Source organism: Thamnophis elegans, chromosome 12 (genome assembly GCF_009769535.1).
Source record: "Thamnophis elegans isolate rThaEle1 chromosome 12, rThaEle1.pri, whole genome shotgun sequence".
Taxonomy (NCBI): domain Eukaryota; kingdom Metazoa; phylum Chordata; class Lepidosauria; order Squamata; family Colubridae; genus Thamnophis; species Thamnophis elegans.
Genome location: NC_045552.1, coordinates 55,002,296 through 55,018,942, shown reverse-complemented (window position 1 = coordinate 55,018,942; position 16,647 = coordinate 55,002,296). Strand labels below are relative to the sequence as shown.

Below are 16,647 nucleotides of genomic sequence, written 5' to 3'. Positions count from 1 at the left end.
TTGTGTGGGCCTCGTCCTCACCACCTGCACTGAGCATCTTCCCTCTGGGCCGAGGGAAGGAAAGCAACTGCAATCACAGCTTCTCCTTGTTTCCCCCCTCTTCCCTTGTGCCGCACCAAATGGACAGCATGGACATTTCAGGCAGTGGTGGGTTACGGCCAGTACACCCCAGTACGGGCATATTGGTGCCTGCTGGGAGCACCAGGTCCCGTTCTGGTATGATGTTTCGGAGGGCTCACCCACCCGCCCTCCATCCCTCCCTGTATTTGACCCAACCGGGCCATTTGTGCACGCACAAGCTGTCTACGGCATCTGCACAACTCTCTGCCGAGCAGCTGGAGCGTTGCAGGGCAGTGGTGCGCAGCCCGTGTGCATATGGCGGACGCCCGGCCCCGTCGCAGCGTACCAGTTGCGACGGGATTTGGAATCCACCACTGGTTTCAGGCAGCAGTGGGAACCCTTCCCAGGCAGTCTCCCTTCCCGGAGTGAAGGGGGCCTTCCCCTACCTCGCTTGCCCAGCAAGGACAACAGGAAGAAAGCAGAGAACAAATCCTCCCAGGGATCTCTAAGGGAGCCCCCCCCCCCACCCCAATCTCCCGCTGTGTCCCAGGATCCACCCACTCTCAAGGCCTTCGCTTGGGGAAGCTGTGTGCCTGGACTCTCGATAGAGAAAGCGGAGTCAGCCATGCTTGGGACTCCCACCTGATCGGCCTTTCATCCTGCTGAGAAGGCAGCCAGCGGGGCATTAAAGGCCTGATTCCAAAGTGGGCACCTCCCTCTCGGCCTCGATTTTGCCCATTGGGGCGCTTGGGCTTCCACGGTCCCATCCACATCCCCCCATCAGCCTTGGGGAACTCCAGCCCGGAGCCTCATGCCAACTCTGGCTCAGCCAAGAGCTTTTCTTGGCTCTGCTGGAAGGGCGGTAAGAGGCCATATGTGGCATCTGGCAGACGACTGGGGAGCTTAGTGCCAAATCTTCTTAGGCAAGAGACCCCCCTGAAGCAGGGCAGCCACCGTCTTGGGGCTCTTCAGCGCTGCTTGCACATTTGAGTGTTATCTGGAGTCACAGCCTGGAAATCTCTCCCCAGATTCACTGCCTGGCGCCCGTCCCCCCCTCCCCCTCCCTCCTGCAAGTGGCACAGCTGCTTCTCTGGTGGCATCAAGGCCCCCTCCCCAAGCAGAATGCAGCTGAAGTCTGGTTCCCCATTCCAGTTGTGGATCCTTGCAGGGAAAGAGTTTTCCTTTTCATAGAGGAGGTCGATACGGAAGAGGGTCGCCTCAAAAGGGCTTCATTGCACTAGATTTGACCTCTCCACCTAAATGCTTCCTTGGTCGCTGTGAACTCAGGACATGCTGAATGTGGAACTAAAATCAATGGGGACTTCAAGATCTTTGTTTTGGATCATAGCCGTAGCTGCTTGGTTAATCAGTTGGCATCCTGCAAAATTGAGACATATATGCATACATACATACATACATACATTAGAAACATACATACATACAAAGAAACATACATACATACACACACACACACACACACACACACATACCAGAGGTGGGTTCCTACAGTTCGCACCTATTCGGTAGAACCGGTTCATCAAATCTACCGAACCGGTTAGAAGAGGTTCCACCAGTGGACCCAGAAAGCAGGCCACACCTACAGAAGAGGTTCCAAAAAATTTTGAAACCCACCACTGCTACACACACACACACAAACAAACACACAGACAGACAGACAGACAGACAGACAGACTGACACAGAGAGAGAGAGAAAGAGAAAGGAAGGAAGAAAGAAAGAAAGAAAGAAAGAAAGAAAGAAAGAGAGAGAGATGAAAGAAAAAAGAAAAAAGGTACAGAGAGACAAAAGAAGGAAAGAGAGAGAGAGAGAGAGAGAGAGAGAGAGAGAGAGAGAGAGAAAGAAAGAAAGAAAGAAAGAAAGAAAGAAAACACATGGCCGGCAAGCCACTCCCACCAGGTCACATGGCCGGCAAGCCACTCCCACAAAGGAGGCCACACCCACGGAGTAAGTTGCAAATTTTTTTGAAACCCACCACTGATACATACATTAGAAACATACATACATACAAAGAAACATACATACATACATACACACACACACATATATGGGGGATTTTTCAACTTTTTAACATGTTTCAAGCCAGCTTGTGCAAACATTTGCCTTAATTCTTAGCCCTTTTTTAAACCCCCTTCTCTAAAAGATCCGCTGAGCCCCATGCCCTTGATCACCCAAAACTTTGGACGATGCAGCCCTAACCTTCTTCTGAAGCCCATTGATTAGCCATCCGCAAGTGGAATTCGGGAGGCACCTGGAACCAACAGGGCTGGAGCAGACGCCGCTTTGAATGACACCCCCTCTTCTTGCTCCGCTACCCAAACGTTTCTTCACCGCACTTCCTGCACGGAGTGATTTCCGAGGAACCTTTCGAATTCTCAACCATGCAACCTGCCTCCCCATCTTCGGACCAAGCAGATCCTGGATTAGCCTTGCTTGCTACCCGATTCCTTCCCCCAGATCACACGCCCACTTTCACCAGACCGGCTTGCCCGTGCTGGAGAGTTCCCAGCAACCCTCTGGACAGGCAAAAGGAGGTGGCCAGAGGTGCTTCTGGCCTGGCACGAGGGCAGCAGCTCCAGGGAGCAGGCGGGGCTGGGATGTCATCAGGAGAGACGGGGAAACAGCTGGAAGCAGCTGGCACAGAAAAGTCTTTGTTTTTCCTTGCCACCACCGCTACCCTGGGTGGGGTATCTATGTATAGGAAAGATAGTTGTACATATTTTTGTATATGCAACCTTAAAAGATGGCATTGCTTTTTTTTTTACGTATGTAAATTGATGGAAAAGGGCTGTTGTCACAATAACAAGACTTTTGCAAAATACCCTGTGGTGACGATGGGGCAACGCTCAGGCTCTCAAGCCCAGATTCCCCCCCCGCTTCCAACCCACTTGCCCCAGAGCCATGCCTCCTCTCCTCCTGCTGGGGGCTCCTTCCCCCATGTTCCTGCCCCCACACACACACAACTGGGCAGATGAGGGTAACAATGACTAGCCTCCCCCCCCCCTCTTGTTTCAAGGATAAATAAAAAGCATGAAATGGCTCCAGAGGGAATTATGTGCCATGTGTCCGGCTTTCCTTCAAAGTTGTGGAGGGTGGGATGCCCCCCGCCCCTTCCCGCAGGCGCTCCCGGGAGGGGGAGGTGAAGGGGTGAGCTTAAGCTCTCACTTGGCTCCTTCTTGGCTTGAGCAGAAGGTGTCGCTGGTGGCTTCTCGTCATCCAATAGCAATAGCAATAGCAGTTAGACTTATATACCGCTTCATAGGGCTTTCAGCCCTCTCTAAGCGGTTTACAGAGCCAGCATATCGCCCCCCACAGTCTGGGTCCTCATTTCACCCACCTCGGAAGGATGGAAGGCTGAGTCAACCTTTGAGCCGGTGAGATTTGAACAGCCGAACTGCAGATAGCAGTCAGCTGAAGTGGCCTGCAGTACTGCACTCTAACCACTGCACCACCTTGGCTCATCCAATCAGATGCATCGGCGCCATCGGTGCTGGGGAGTCCAAAGATGACGGGTCAGGCCATGCCGGGCATGGGATGGTCCGGGTCGTTGGGCAAACACATAGGCCAGTTGTGGCACCAACAGTCCTAGGCTTTTGCAGCGCTCATGTGTTTCTGCGGTGCGCCTAACTTTGTGAAATCAACCAGTTCAGGCAGCCACACGGGGTATTTTGCACAAGGCCGGCTCTCCGCCAAGAGACTTTGGAGGGGCCTTTTAAGTATCTTTGAAAGTTTCCTCTGCCCTCCAGGTGAGCATTTTCCAGCAGGGAATACCTGTCCCTGACTTGCTCTCCTCAGTCGCGCATGGAGGGATGGCAGGGTTCCACCACAAATGCGCGCACAACAAAAGCGCGCCTGACTAAACCGCGGTGACTAAAGCGCGGTGACAAAACCGCGCGACGAATGAGCGACTAATTAGCCCTAAAGCGCGCCGACAGAAGCGCGCCGACAGAAGCGCGCTGTAATGGAACCCTAAACCTAACCCTAACCCTAACCCTAAACCTTACCTTAAATTAAATCGCGCTTCTGTCGGCGCACTGTTGTCGGCGCACTGTTGTCAGCGCGCTTTTGACATCGCGGTTTTAGCGCCGTGGTGTTGTCGGCGCGCTTATGACGTTCGCGCTTTTGTTGGGTCACGGGATGGCAGATATGCCCTAGAGAGTGGGGTCGGTCGTGTCCAGCAATTGATCGTCTAGCCACTGGATGCCCGATACTCTGCCAGGGCAAGTCAGGTGGAAACGGTTGAGTCTTCTTGCGTGTCTTCAATGCACATGTTCCACAGGCCTGCAGAAGGGCAGGGAGTCCCAATTTCACTCCTGGACCGATCTCTCAACATTCCTGCCCAGCGCAGCACAGCTGGCTGGAAGTAGAATTCTCCTGCGCTTGGCTTCAGTCCCGGGGGGGGGGAGGCCTCCTCGGGGCAGGCTGCTGCCAGGGAGGGGGGCTTGAATTAATCGACTGTCTGAAGTTTCCGCCCTTTGGAGTTCAGTGTGTGGCACATGAGGTGCAGGCTGGGTCGCGACCTCGGTCTTTTGAACATTGAGTCCAAAGTTGTCCAACGCCGAAGATAATTTTGCCATGCCGGCTTGCCTCTCTGGCTCCGAGCCAGCATTCAGAGCTGGGGGCCCTTGAATTTCCACCTTTGGTCAAGGGCAAGGGAGGGACAACCCCCCCCTCCACACACACACACACACAATGGGGCGGGGGCAAGAGCTTATCTGGCCTCATTGCATTTGCTGTGACATTTATATCTTAGTGCGGTTCAAAGCCTGTTTTCCCCACCACAAAAACACCGTGCAAAGGGAGAGCGACTGACCCCGTTCACCCCCCCAAAAAAAAAGCCGAGGGCAGATCAGACCCTCAGAACCCCTGGTCTTCCTTGCAGGGCTGGACTTTGTACCCAGCCTTTCAATCACGGGGGCTGCTGCGGCTCTCCCTTGGGGGCAACAGAGTTATAACTATGCTGATCTAGATTAGAGAGCCGAGGTGGCGCAGTGGTTAAATGCAGCACTGCAGGCTACTTCAGCTGACTGCAGTTCTGCAGTTCGGCTGTTCAAATCTCACCAGCTCAGGGTTGATTCAGCCTTCCATCCTTCCGAGGTAGGTAAAATGAGGATCCGGATTGTTGGGGGCAATGTGCTGACTCTGTAAACTGCTTAGAGAGGGCTGAAAGCCCTATGAAGCGGTATATAAGTCTAACTGCTATTGCTATTGCTATTGATCTCACTAATGCTTCCATTAGGGAAAGCCAGCCCAAGATCAAAGGAAACCAGGCAGTCTGATCAGGCACAATATTGCATTGGGGGGGGGGTTGTTCAAAAACCAAACAGGCTTGCTGCCCCCTCCCCTCCCAGACTTTGCACCGTAATCCAGAACTGGTCAAAATGCCCTTACCAGGCAGGAGAACATCTCAAAATCATTTCTGGAAATACCATCGGTGAAAGCTGGCAGCTTGTCATACAGGAGAGCAAAACGGCTCTCTTGCAAACTCCAGTTTCTCTGGGGAGGGGGGGGGACAGACACCGGGCACAAGGAGCCAGCTTGTGGGAGGCTTGTGGGAACTGAGACCCCACCCATGGACGGGGGGGGGGGGAACAGGTCATAAGGCACCTTCATTCAACATGAGAAGCCGATAAGCCAACAGCACCCTCTGCTGGTAGGAAAGGGGCAGCACCTTGCACCAAGAAAGCCAGCCAGGAATTTTACACACCTGGCTATGAAGGGAGACTCGGATTTCCAGCCAGGGACCCCAGGAAATTGGGGGCGGGGGCACCTTTTGCAACCAGATGACCAGAGTGCAGCCAGGCTGGCACCACAGGCTGAGGAGGGCTTTGGTCAGAGGTCTTTCCCGGCTCAGGGCTCATTCTGCCCCACTGGAAACATTTGCGGCCAGCTGCAGAGAAGGAGCTTTGGGGTGGGGTGGGGAGAAGCAAAGTTCAAAGCAGCTCCCCTCCCCAGCTGCAATTAAATGTGCCAGCAGCCAGTCAGCGCTCCCCATCCCCCCTCCATGGCAGGTCTCACCCTTTGAACAGGGAAAGGCTCCCCCTCGCCCCCTGGTGGCCAGCCGATTGCGTGGCATCCTCCCATTGCCCCTCCCTTCCCTGAGCCCTTCTGTCCCTCCCCCACTTCTGACCCCCAAGTGAACATCAGCACCAACAGCTGGGGGAAAAGCGCCTCTTCCTCCTTCCCAAAACCTGCTCCGCCCCCATGAAGAGCCACCGGTTCAGTTCCCACCCGGGGAGGCCGACCAATAACAGGAGCCGCTGTCGACCGCCTGCAGTTCGACCCAAAGGGACAGAAAGGAAAGCAAGTTCTCAAAAATCTCACCCCCCCACAGCGCCCCCTGCTGAACTATACACAGAAATGAATCCAGCTGCGGGTTGCAAGGTTCAAAAATTTATCGGCCGCTTTTGTGCCCTTCCTGTCCTTGTAGGCAGAATTGGGAACCAGCCTCCCCACCCCCACCCCGCCCAACCCCCACCTGGCAGGGTGTCACAGTTCTGCGTCCATCAACTTCTTCCTCTGTCGGAGCCCCTCTGCCCCTCCCTCACCGAGCCAGGATCTCTTCCGAGTGGAGCTGTGTAGGGGGCGGACGGGACAGGAGGGGCTCAGCTGGGCCACGCTTTGATTGGAGCGGCCCCCCTCCCTCCCTCAAATGCAATCAAGTTTTAAAATTCAAAAAAAAAGAGAGTTGATCTTGGATCCAAAGTTTCTCTTGAGAGGAGAGCTGGAGTCCTGAGTGGGAGTGGCGGGGGGGGGGAGGAGGGAGGGCAAATGCGAAGAGAACATCTGTGCGCAATCCATCCAACCCCGCCTAGGCCGTCCAGAAGCAAAATCGGTCCCGTCTGTGGGGTCTTTGGGGGAGGGGGGGCAGATTCCAAACCAGAATTCAGACACAGACTTTGTATCAGTGCTCATAAAAATGTAGTTAAACGCAATCAACCACAAGCCTCCCCCCCCCTCTCCCACTACCCCCAGCCCAGCACACACACGTGACTTCCTGGTATGGTGCAATCTCTGTTCTTGTGCTGTGAGCAAGAAGTGCAGGATGAGAACTCGGAGGTGCCCGGCCAAGTAGAGAAGGTTTTCCCCTCGCATGGGCAATGCCACGCACTCCCCCGAGGAACCCGCCTTTGGCAGTTTCCTGGCCTGGGTCCAATGCAGCAGCTCCTTTGCAGGACGATCCGTCTCTTCCCGCAACCCACCTGTGTCCCTTGCTCGGATTCTCCCTGAAGGCCCTGAAGCTCCCCAGCCACGGAGTCCGAAGGCCAATCTCGGACGGGGCGCAGACGTAGGCTCTTTCTGGGCAAATCGCCGGGTTGGTGGCCCCGTGCCTGGCAGCCGAGGGACCAGCTGGAGACCAGGGAAGCCGCTTCAAGGGCTGGTGGGACGCGGGCTGCACGCCCCCCTGCCCTGCTCACATCATGATGTGCCTCCGGCGGTGCAGAGCCAGGTGGTCGGAGCGGGAGAAGCTGCGGTCGCAGTCCGAGCAGCGGAAGGGCTTGATGCCCGTGTGCTTCCGGAAATGCCTGGTCAGCTCGTCGGAGCGAGCAAACTTCCAGGTGCAGCCCTCCCAGGTGCATCGGTAGGGTTTCTCTCCTGCAGGGAGAGGGGAGGGGAGGAGAGGCGTGGGAAAAAACTCAACTCAGCTTGCCCTGGGTGCATTTCGCTCTGAAGAGAGGGTGGGAAGAGAGAGAGGGGGGAGGGAGGGAGAGATAGAGGGAGGAGGGAAGGAAAGAGGAAGGGAGAGAGAGACAGAGAGAGGGAGGGAGGGGGGGAGGGAGAGAGAGAGGGAGGGAGAGAGAGGGAGAGAGGGAAGGAGAGGGAGGAGGGAAGGAAAGAGGAAGGGAGAGAGAGACAGAGAGGGAGAGAGAGAGAGGGAGGGAGGGAGAGAGAGGGGAGGGAGAAAGAGGGGGAGGGAGAGAGAGAGGGAGGGAAGGAGAGAGGGAGGGAGAGAGAGGGGGAGGGAGAGAGAGGGAGGGGGAGAGAGGGAGGAAAAGAGAGAGAGGGGGAGAGGGAGAGAGAGGGAGAGAGAGAGGGAGGGAGAGAGAGGGGGAGGGAGAGAGAGAGGGAGAGAGGGAGGGAGGGAGAGAGGGGGAGGGAGAGACAGAGAAAGGGAGGGAGGGAGAGAGAGGAGGGAGGGAGAGAGGGAGGGAGAGAGGGGGAGGGAGAGAGAGAGAAAGGGAGGGAGGGGGGAGAGAGAGAGAAAGGGAGGGAGGGAGGGAGAGAGAGAGACGGGCACCAGCCCTGCACAGCCTCAGCTGCCCAGGAGGAGCCTCCCTGGGGCCCCTATCTCCCCACCAGCCCCCAGCCCCAGCCCTCCCAGAGGACCCCCAGCGGTAGCCAGGGGATCACTGTGCTTTTCCGAAGGGGGGGGAAGCCAGAGAAAGGGAAGGTCACCGTCCAGTCCATCGTGCCCACGATGTGGATCCGGTGGGCAGGCAGCCCCCTCCCACCCTTCTGGGCAGAAGGTCAGCGCTCTCTTCACCGGAAATGCAAATTTGGGCCACTTTGCAAATCAAGGTGGGATAAAAATAAAGGAAGGAGCAGCCAGCTGATTGCCTGGGGCTGATGCAGTAGCTAAGAGCTGGCGTGCTCGGTCTCCTTCTCAACTCGCCCCCCACCCAGCCCCCTTTTGGCAGCCTGGGCCATGGTGGGAGGAGGAAGAGCAGGCTGCCCTTCCACGACCCTCCGCTTCCCCCCCCCTTCGGAATAAAGACCTTGCATGCAGGGCAAATGCCTTCCCGCCCACCACCTGTGCGGTGCCCCCAGCAGAAGGCAGCCAAGGGCTTTGAGATCAGACCCGCTAAATAGAGGATGCCAGGAGGGAGGCAGCTGGTCTGCGCCAAGGAGAGTCAGGAGGGAAGGCACAGGCCCGGGTGCAGCCTCCTGGAGCCCACAGGCCATGGGTATGGGTGCCAGCCCAGCCGGCCTGGCACTCCAGGGGCAACAGAGCGATGCAGAGAGTTGCCAAAGGATGCGCTTTGGGAGAGAGAGAGAGAGAGAGAGCAGGTGGGATTGTGCGGGGAGGGGGTTGCTAGGAGACTCGGCTAAAAGGATTCCAGCCTGAAAGCTGGAACAGGTTGCTAGGAAACGTTTGTGGGAGGATCCGGGGACCGAATCCGTTGCTAGGATGCCTGGTGGGCAAGGGGCAGGACCGGCAATCCCAGCCCCACAGGGGCAGAGCAGGCTGAAGGAGGGCTGGGAAAAGCCACCCGCGATTTTAACAGGAGGGGGAGATTTCAGGCGGCAGGGGGGCATCCAGAGGGAATCACTGCAGCCTCTGTTCCCAGATAAAGGCCCCTTGGGCTTGGGAAGGAAGGAATGCCCTCCCACCAGCGGTCCCCGTGCCTCGGATCGCCCTCCCATGCTCCGCGGGGCAGGAAGAAGCCGGAGAATGGCACCTGGAAGAGGCAGCCGGAGCCTCACGTTCTCCGCCACCAAATTTCTCTTGCCCCTTCCAGACGGCCCCTGGGCCCGCCTGCTCCTTCTCCATCCCACTCCCTACCAGGGATGGGGGCACCTGCCTGTCGGGTTCCCCGAGAAACTCCTGGCTCCATTGCAGAAAAAGGGGGAAGGGATTCTAGGCTGTGAGTTGCCTCGCCCCCTTTCTAAGCTACAAAGCCCCCCCCCCCACTCTGTGCTTGTAGCCAAGCTCTCCCCCCCCCCACCCCACTGTGGACAGCCCTTCCGAACTCTGCCCAGCTCCAAAGCGCCTTTCCGGGATGCCGCCGGGGCTGAGCTGGGGTCCATCCGGGGTGCGGGTGGGGCTTCCCAGAGGGGTGGCTGGAAGCAGCGGCAGGAGAGGGGCGGGGCCAGGTGGGAGGGCAAAGGGGGCTTTCAAGGTCCAGGAGACCCCAGAAAGGAAGAGGAAGGCACAGGCCCATTTCAGCTGTGGGGCTTGGCAGTCAGGCAATTCCGAGGGAAGAGGGGCAGCTCTGTCAACCGGGCACGGCCAGCCACTCTTCCAAGAGACCCGGTGAGGGCCGAAAGGGACAGCAGGCTTTGGGCACAAGGATTCATCTGAATGGCTGTTGAACCCCACCTCCCGGGGAGGGGAGGGGATGTCTCTGGAATGTAACAGGCCAGTGCTTCTCATCCTTGGTCCACCTGAAGATGCGTGGACTTCAACTCCCAGAATCCCCCAGCCAGCAGAGCTGGCTGGGGAATTCTGGGAGTTAAAGTCCACACATCTTCAGGTGGGCCAAGGTTGAGAATCAATGTAATAGCAGCTGAGGGAGGCAGGGGGGGATGCTACCAACGGGGCCCCAGGGAAGTGCCTACCCACCAGTGTGTATCCTCCGATGGGCTTTCAAGTGGGAGCTCTTCGTGTAAACCTTGTTGCACCCCTCGAAGTCGCACTGGTGGATCCGCCTCTTCTTCAGGTCGGGAGACTCCAGGCGCGGCGGCCTTCCTCCCAGGGGCCTGCCAAAAGGCATTCGGAGAGCCACAGGGGGAGAGGGGGGAGAGGGTTTCAGAAGGCGCTCCGGAAGCACACCCCCCCCGTTTCCCCGAGAGTGCCTGCCCAGCAGGATCTTTGGGGAGGGGCCCTCGTGTGACCCCCCCCTCGCCCCTCCCGGCTGGGGCCCCGGACTCACTCTTTCTGTGGGTCGGGGAAGGAGCCCGTCCCGCTCTCCGAGGCGCTGTCCTCGCTCTCGCTCTGGATCTCCATGGGGCACATAGAACTGGGGTCGACTTTCACTGGCGGAGAAACAGAGAGAAGCCCCGTCAGAATCCAGGCTGGCAGCTGCTCCGGAAACCGAAGGCCGGCCTCTCCGAGGGGCAGCAGCACACCCCCCCCCCCCGCCAACAGCAGCAGGAGGAGGCAGGAGTGTGCCAGTGCTAAGGACTCGGGTTACAACTACTCAGCTCCTCCACTCCGCCTCCCCCCCCCCCGGAAAGCTCTGCCATGAAGGCGCAGCGTGACCACCTTGTCCTTGGCGCAGAGCGGGGCACTCCGCTTCCAGTGCATGGAGGTCCATTATTGCGGGGGGTGGCTAGCCTGCGTGTCTCTCTTCTCACGTGGGAATTTCCCTCCCCGAGCAAGGCAGGGCAGCTTCAGCCCACAAGGGGGGCCTGCAAGTGGCATCGACTGAAGCCCAGCGTTCCTCTTCTGCTCAGATGCCCACCCACCCACCCCGGCCAAGAAAGGCAGCTCCCTCCTGGACTGCCCAGCCATACGTGCCCACATGGCAGCCACATCCAGAAGGGACCTCCGGCCTTGGAGCCACTTCCTCCCCCCACTTTCCCACAGGGCCACGGAGGGAAGAAAACCCTTGGGGTGCCCCAAAGATACCCTCCAGCTTGGCCGGGGGGGGGGTCACCACCAGAGTAGCCGGAACAGGGAGGCTCCCACTGCCGGCAGCCAGAACGAGGCCGTTGACCACCCTTCCCAGTCCTGGTGCAGATAGCAGGCAGAGCTCACCAGAACCGGCGTTCTTGCCGTCTCCTCCGATCAGGGGCACCGTGATGGCGGCTGTCACGCCGTCGCTGGGCATGGTGGTGTAAACCACGGGCAGGGACTGCACCACCACCGGGATAGTCTGGAGGTTGCCCATCTTGCTGGGCAGGTTGACCGAAGGGATGGTGTGGATAACGTGCAGGATTTGCTGCCCGCCGCTGCCCTGCGTGGAAGCCAGGATGGAGCCGGGCGAGAGAACGGCGGGGATGGCGGAAGAGGAGGCCAGCCCCACGGGGGACATGGGAACCATGGGGGCCGGGGGGGCGGCTGGCACGGGCGCCGAGCGAGCGGCGGGAGGCTGCAGGGAGCCCTTGGGCTTATGGAGGGACAGGTCCACCGGCTCGGCCTGCGGCTGGTTGCAGTCCGTGGCCAGAAGCTCTTCGGGGGGTTCCGTCTTGATGTCGCTCAGCAGCACCGGGGGCTCGAGGGAGCCCTCCCCCAGCAGCGAGGAGGAGCTCATCCTGGGCTTGGCCTTGCTACGGGCCGCCCCTGCCAACTGCAAAGGGGAAAGGAAAGGAGCGTCAGAGGAGACCCCAGCCCAGAGAACAATTGGCCTCCCCGGGAACGGTGCCTCCCCAACCTCTGAGGCCCGTACCCCCCCCCCAGGGGCTCTCTAGTGGCAAGAGACCCCACACAGTGTCTGAAGGAGGAGTCCCCTGGGACCCCACGCAGCCCCCCCTGGCTCCTGCCCCCAAGGTGCTTGGGAAGGGAGGGGACCCCCAAAACCAATCCAAAGGCCAGGAGGGATCCATGCAAAGCAGGGATGTGGCAGAGGCTGAGAAGGCCCAACGGCCACCTTCTCGAAAGGGCACCCAGTCCTTGGATAGGAGGCAAACCTCCCAGCCCCCAAAGGAGCCAGCGCCTTCTGCAGCTGGCGCGGAGGGGTTGGAGCCATTCCAGTTGGGCATTGGGCATGGGTCAGGGCTGGCCCAGGCAGGCTGGAGGAGAGCTCTGCTCCGTTGCTCGGAGGGCAGGGCGAAGGGCAAAGGGCGGGGAGGGAGGGTTTGTCCAGCTGCTTTCCAGGGGCTTTGAATGCAAAGCTCCAAGAGGAGACGCCCCCCCCCGTGTGGGGCTGAGAGACCCACTCAGGAGTGGTTAAGCCAGCAAGCCCCCCCCCCAAACAAGCCTCTCCTCTGGCAGGGCCAGGCCGGCGTCCTTCCCCCAAATATTCTGGATGGGCTCAGGCGGCTGGTTTGTCGTCCCCCCCCCCCCCGAGCCTTTCAGAATCTGGGACAGGCAGCATCCCTCCCCTCCCCTCCCCTCCCTGCTTCGCTCTGAGCAGAGGAGAAGCAGGCTGTGCAGCTTTTTTTTTGGGGGGGAGCAGCCCCCTCCCCTCTGCTTGCAAGCCGTTGAGCATGGACATCCCCAGAGACCGGTGGGGGGGCACCGAAGGGAGTGGCTCTTTCTGCCCCGCTCCTTGGGGCAGAGGCTGCTGGGGCCCCCTCTGAGGGGGTTGCAGCACTGCTGAACCCAAGTGGCCCCCTAGACTGAGGAGGTCATCCTGCCCTTTGCGGGCAGGGGCACAGCTGCAGAGGGTTGCATCGGCCAGAGCTGAGTCACTGCAACCTCCACGAGGGTCTCCCGCAGGCAGTCGTTGGGCAGAGCCCCCCACTCTGCTCGCCCAGAGAGACCAGGAGTCTCCTCTGCATTGGGAGGCTGTTGCTGTCTATGGCTGCCCCTCCACCTCTGGCCTCAAGGGGTTAAGGCTGATTGTCAAGCCTGGCCCATAAGTGTCCCCATTGCACCAGATGCCCTCAGGAGACCTGAGTGCCCAACCCAGCTTCTATTTGCAGTCGAAGGCTTGCAAGGGGGGGGGAGGACACATGGGGGGGGGCAGCAGGTGCCATCTCAGAGAATTTTTTCCCCCCAAAGGAATCTCAGCCTCCTATGTAAGGTTCATCCAGATATATTTTCTGTCCATAAAACAAAAAAGGGTTAAGGAAAAGGCCTCTGCTTTTCCACCAGGCTCCATGCAAGAAATTCTGCAGGGGGCAGAACCCTTTCCACAGGGGCCACCAGCTGAGTCAGGGGCTCCTTCCTTGCCGGACCCTCCCCCTGCGCTTCTGCCAAGCATCCCGCAGCACCTGCTGCTCTGCCCCTCCCTCCCTCCCCCTCCCCCCCTCCCCCCCCTCCCCGCTGCTTGAATCCGCAGCCTGCCCGCCCGCCCACTGCCCCTCCCTCCCTCCCCTTGGCCACCAACTCCTCCTCCACGCACTCCCTGCCTGGAAACCCTTGACAGAGGAGTCGGTTGCCAACACTATGGAAGAGGGATTCCGGGCTTCCTCGGTCCCAGAAACCCCCAGAGAGAGATGGGCGGCTCTGCAGATGCCTCCCCTGGTTTCTCCCCGCAGAGAATCGGAACCTCAGCCGGCACCTGGCAGAACAGCCGGCAGACCACGGAAGCCCCCTTGCTGGGCTCCCCGGGAATTCCGGGAACCGCAGGAGTGCAGCGGCCATGCCCTTCTTCTTCTTCTTCTTCCTCCTCCTCCTCCTCCTCCTCCTCCTGCACAGGCCTCACTTAGCCCCCGTGAGTGAGTGGGAGACGGCCAGCCGCTTCACACAGGAGCCTCCATGGCTGTTTGGCTTCCTGAGTCAGCCCCCCCCCCCATCACCACAGAGGACCCCTTCCGTCTCTGGGAGGGTCAGTCTGGATGGATCACCCAGGCAGGCAGCCCCACTCTCCACCCGCACCCCACTGGGCAGCAATCTCGATCATATGCTCCCTGTCACCAATGCCAGGGAAGCGAGGAGAGGGGCTGCTTGGAGGGAGGGGCAGAATGAGGGGTAGCCCTCTTCCTTGGGCTCAGGGAGGGGCAGGTGTGGGGAAGCAAAGCTGAACGCCTGTATACCCCCCCCCTCCAAAGTTACAGAAAATCCGTCCCCCCCCCCCTCTAGAGTAGTTCCCTGGGCTCTTCTGGGGAAGGAGGCAAAGATTTCAGCTCCTGGAAAGCAACTTCTGGAGGGCAGAAGCCCCCACCAGCCTCTCCCCATCCCTCCCAGCCATCAGGGGTCAGTGAGCAAATAACACGGGGGGGGGGGATGTAGCCCCAGCAGTGCCTTTCACTCTCAGCCCAGAGCAGGAGGAGGAGGAGGAGGAGGAGGAGGAAGGGAGAGGACCCAGCAGTAGGCAGATCCTTTTGAGAAGCAGCCAAGGAGTCACAAAGGGGGGGGGGCGGGGGGTGTAATGAAAAGGCTGTCCAACCCATGAGCCTCCATCTTCCAGCAGGGAGTGGGCATTACTGCTCCTGAGCCAGGGTGGGTGGAGTTGACTCCCCCCACCCAAAAAAACAAGGGCCGTCCTTTGAGCAGAACTAAAGTGTGGAGGGGCTGCGTCTCCCCCCAGCGTCCTGTGCCCTGAAACAACGTCCAAGCGCTAAACTCCTGAGAAAGGCCTGCACCTCTGTCCCCAGGTAGCTTCTGCCCTTTTACTCCTCTATCATATGGGGGGGGGGACACAGACAGCAAGAGACCCACCTGCCCAGAAGTTTTAATCTTTGCCTCCAAGCCACAATCCTGCGCGCGCGCGCACACCATCCCTCCCAGGGGTGCTGAAACGAGAGAGCTGTGGATCCTGCCGGCCCCGAGCCAGGGAGGGGAAGCTGCCTCCAGGAACAGCCCACCCCTCACTCAGACCCCCTTCCAGTCTCAGCTCTCCCCCCCCCCCGCCCGGAGGTCCCGCCAGCTGCCACCGACGCTGCTCCCTGTCGACACATCAGCTCTTCTCGGGAAATGTGGGGAGGCTGGGCGGGGGGCTGTGGGGGGGGGAGGTCCTGAAAGCGAGGGGCAGCCCATCAAACGGAGGCCTCCAGCCTGCAACTGGAGCTCGAGTGGGGGGGGGAGGACTGCCGAGCCCCTTCGCTCCCCCCTCCCCACACTTCCTGGGCTCCAGAGAAGCCCCCCGCCCGGTGCCCGCCTTGTGTCCAATCGCCCCGGGCAGCCTGGCCGGCGCGTCGCAAGCCAACACAACCCGGACTGCCCCGGTGGGCGCCCACGGGCGGCGTCCCACTCGCCCAGGTGGGCCAAGCGCTCCCCTCCCCCTCGGCCTCCCGAGCGCGCCGCTTCCTGCCGCCGGACGCCGCCGGGACGGGGGTGGCGCTCACCTCTCCCCGCGGCGCACTCACCAGCCAGGCCCTCTGCGCGGCGCCCGATCTCTCCGCGGGCAGGATCATCCCGAGCCGGCAAGCGGCAGGCTGGCAGACCGGCGACGGGAGAGGAAGCGGAACGGGGGGCGGGGAGGGTTTCTGTGGGTCCGGTGGCGGCGGCCCCTCCTGCTCGCTCCGCGGCGGGCTGCGCTCTCCGGCGCCTGCCGGATGGGCGGGTGGGTGTGCCCTCCTGGCAGCCCCACCCTGGGGAGGGGTCCGGCCAAAGAGGCGGCGGCGGCGGCGGCGGCGGCAGTCAGGAGCTCCGCCCGGAGCTTGCCCAGCTGGCCTCTGCGCGACTTTGGCCGAGCTTCGCCTGCCTCCGTGGGCCCGCCCAGGGCTGCGGAGGACGGGCGAGCTCGTGGGGGGACGGGCGGTGTCAGGTGGGTCCCGTGGGCCGAGCCCTGCAGGTGGACGGAGCCGCCCCGGGTGGAGGAGGGCAGGCGCCCGGAGTGGGTGACCGCATGGACCCGGTGCCAAAGCTTGCTTCGCCCTCCGCGTTCACTAGCCAAGCAGGCTTGGTGAGAGAAGCATCAGCCAAGCTCTTGCTCAGCACCGGGGCCAGGGAGGACCCAGAGGGCCGCCCGCCGACCGTTTCCCTCCCGGGCCACGGAGCCCGCTGTTTGGGCGCATCGGCGGGACCCTGCCTGACCCCCGAGAGCTGCTCCCGCTTCACTGGACGGCCGGGCGTCCCTCAAGAGAAGCGGCTCCAAGCGGGCAAATCCCCCCCCCTCCGTGCACGACTTCGCCTTCACAGAGTTGGAAGGGACCTTGGAGGTCTTCTAGACCAACCCCCTGCCTAGGCAGGAAACCCTATACCGTTTCAGATAAATGGCTATCCAACGTCTTCTTTTCTCTACCTGGAAGGCGATCGCCCCCCCCCCCGCAGCCCCCTGCCTGCCCTTCCTCCCCTCCCCCCATACAAGTGTCACCAAGAGGCCTATGGCACAAAACACCAGCACAAGCCCCCCCCC

General features: G+C 60.3%; 1 protein-coding gene across 5 annotated transcripts in view; it reads right to left on the bottom strand.

The window, feature by feature from the left end:
* Positions 1–6,456: 6,456 nt before the first annotated feature.
* Positions 6,457–16,647, bottom strand: part of KLF8 (Kruppel like factor 8) — a 28,874-nt gene continuing 18,683 nt past the window's right edge. The window contains exons 1-5 of one of the 5 annotated variants that reach the window (XM_032227512.1): positions 15,635–16,400; positions 11,499–12,030; positions 10,672–10,774; positions 10,362–10,498; positions 6,457–7,672 (exon numbers count right to left, since the gene is read on the bottom strand). In XM_032227512.1, the coding sequence (XP_032083403.1) occupies positions 7,491–7,672; positions 10,362–10,498; positions 10,672–10,774; positions 11,499–12,030; positions 15,635–15,703 (1,023 nt within the window). In that variant the 5' untranslated portion in view covers positions 15,704–16,400 and the 3' untranslated portion in view covers positions 6,457–7,490. Of the gene's footprint in view, positions 7,673–10,361; positions 10,499–10,671; positions 10,775–11,498; positions 12,031–15,008; positions 15,600–15,634; positions 16,401–16,647 lie in introns of those variants that run through there. The other 4 variants (XM_032227514.1, XM_032227516.1, XM_032227513.1 and 1 more) reach the window with 4 other exon arrangements.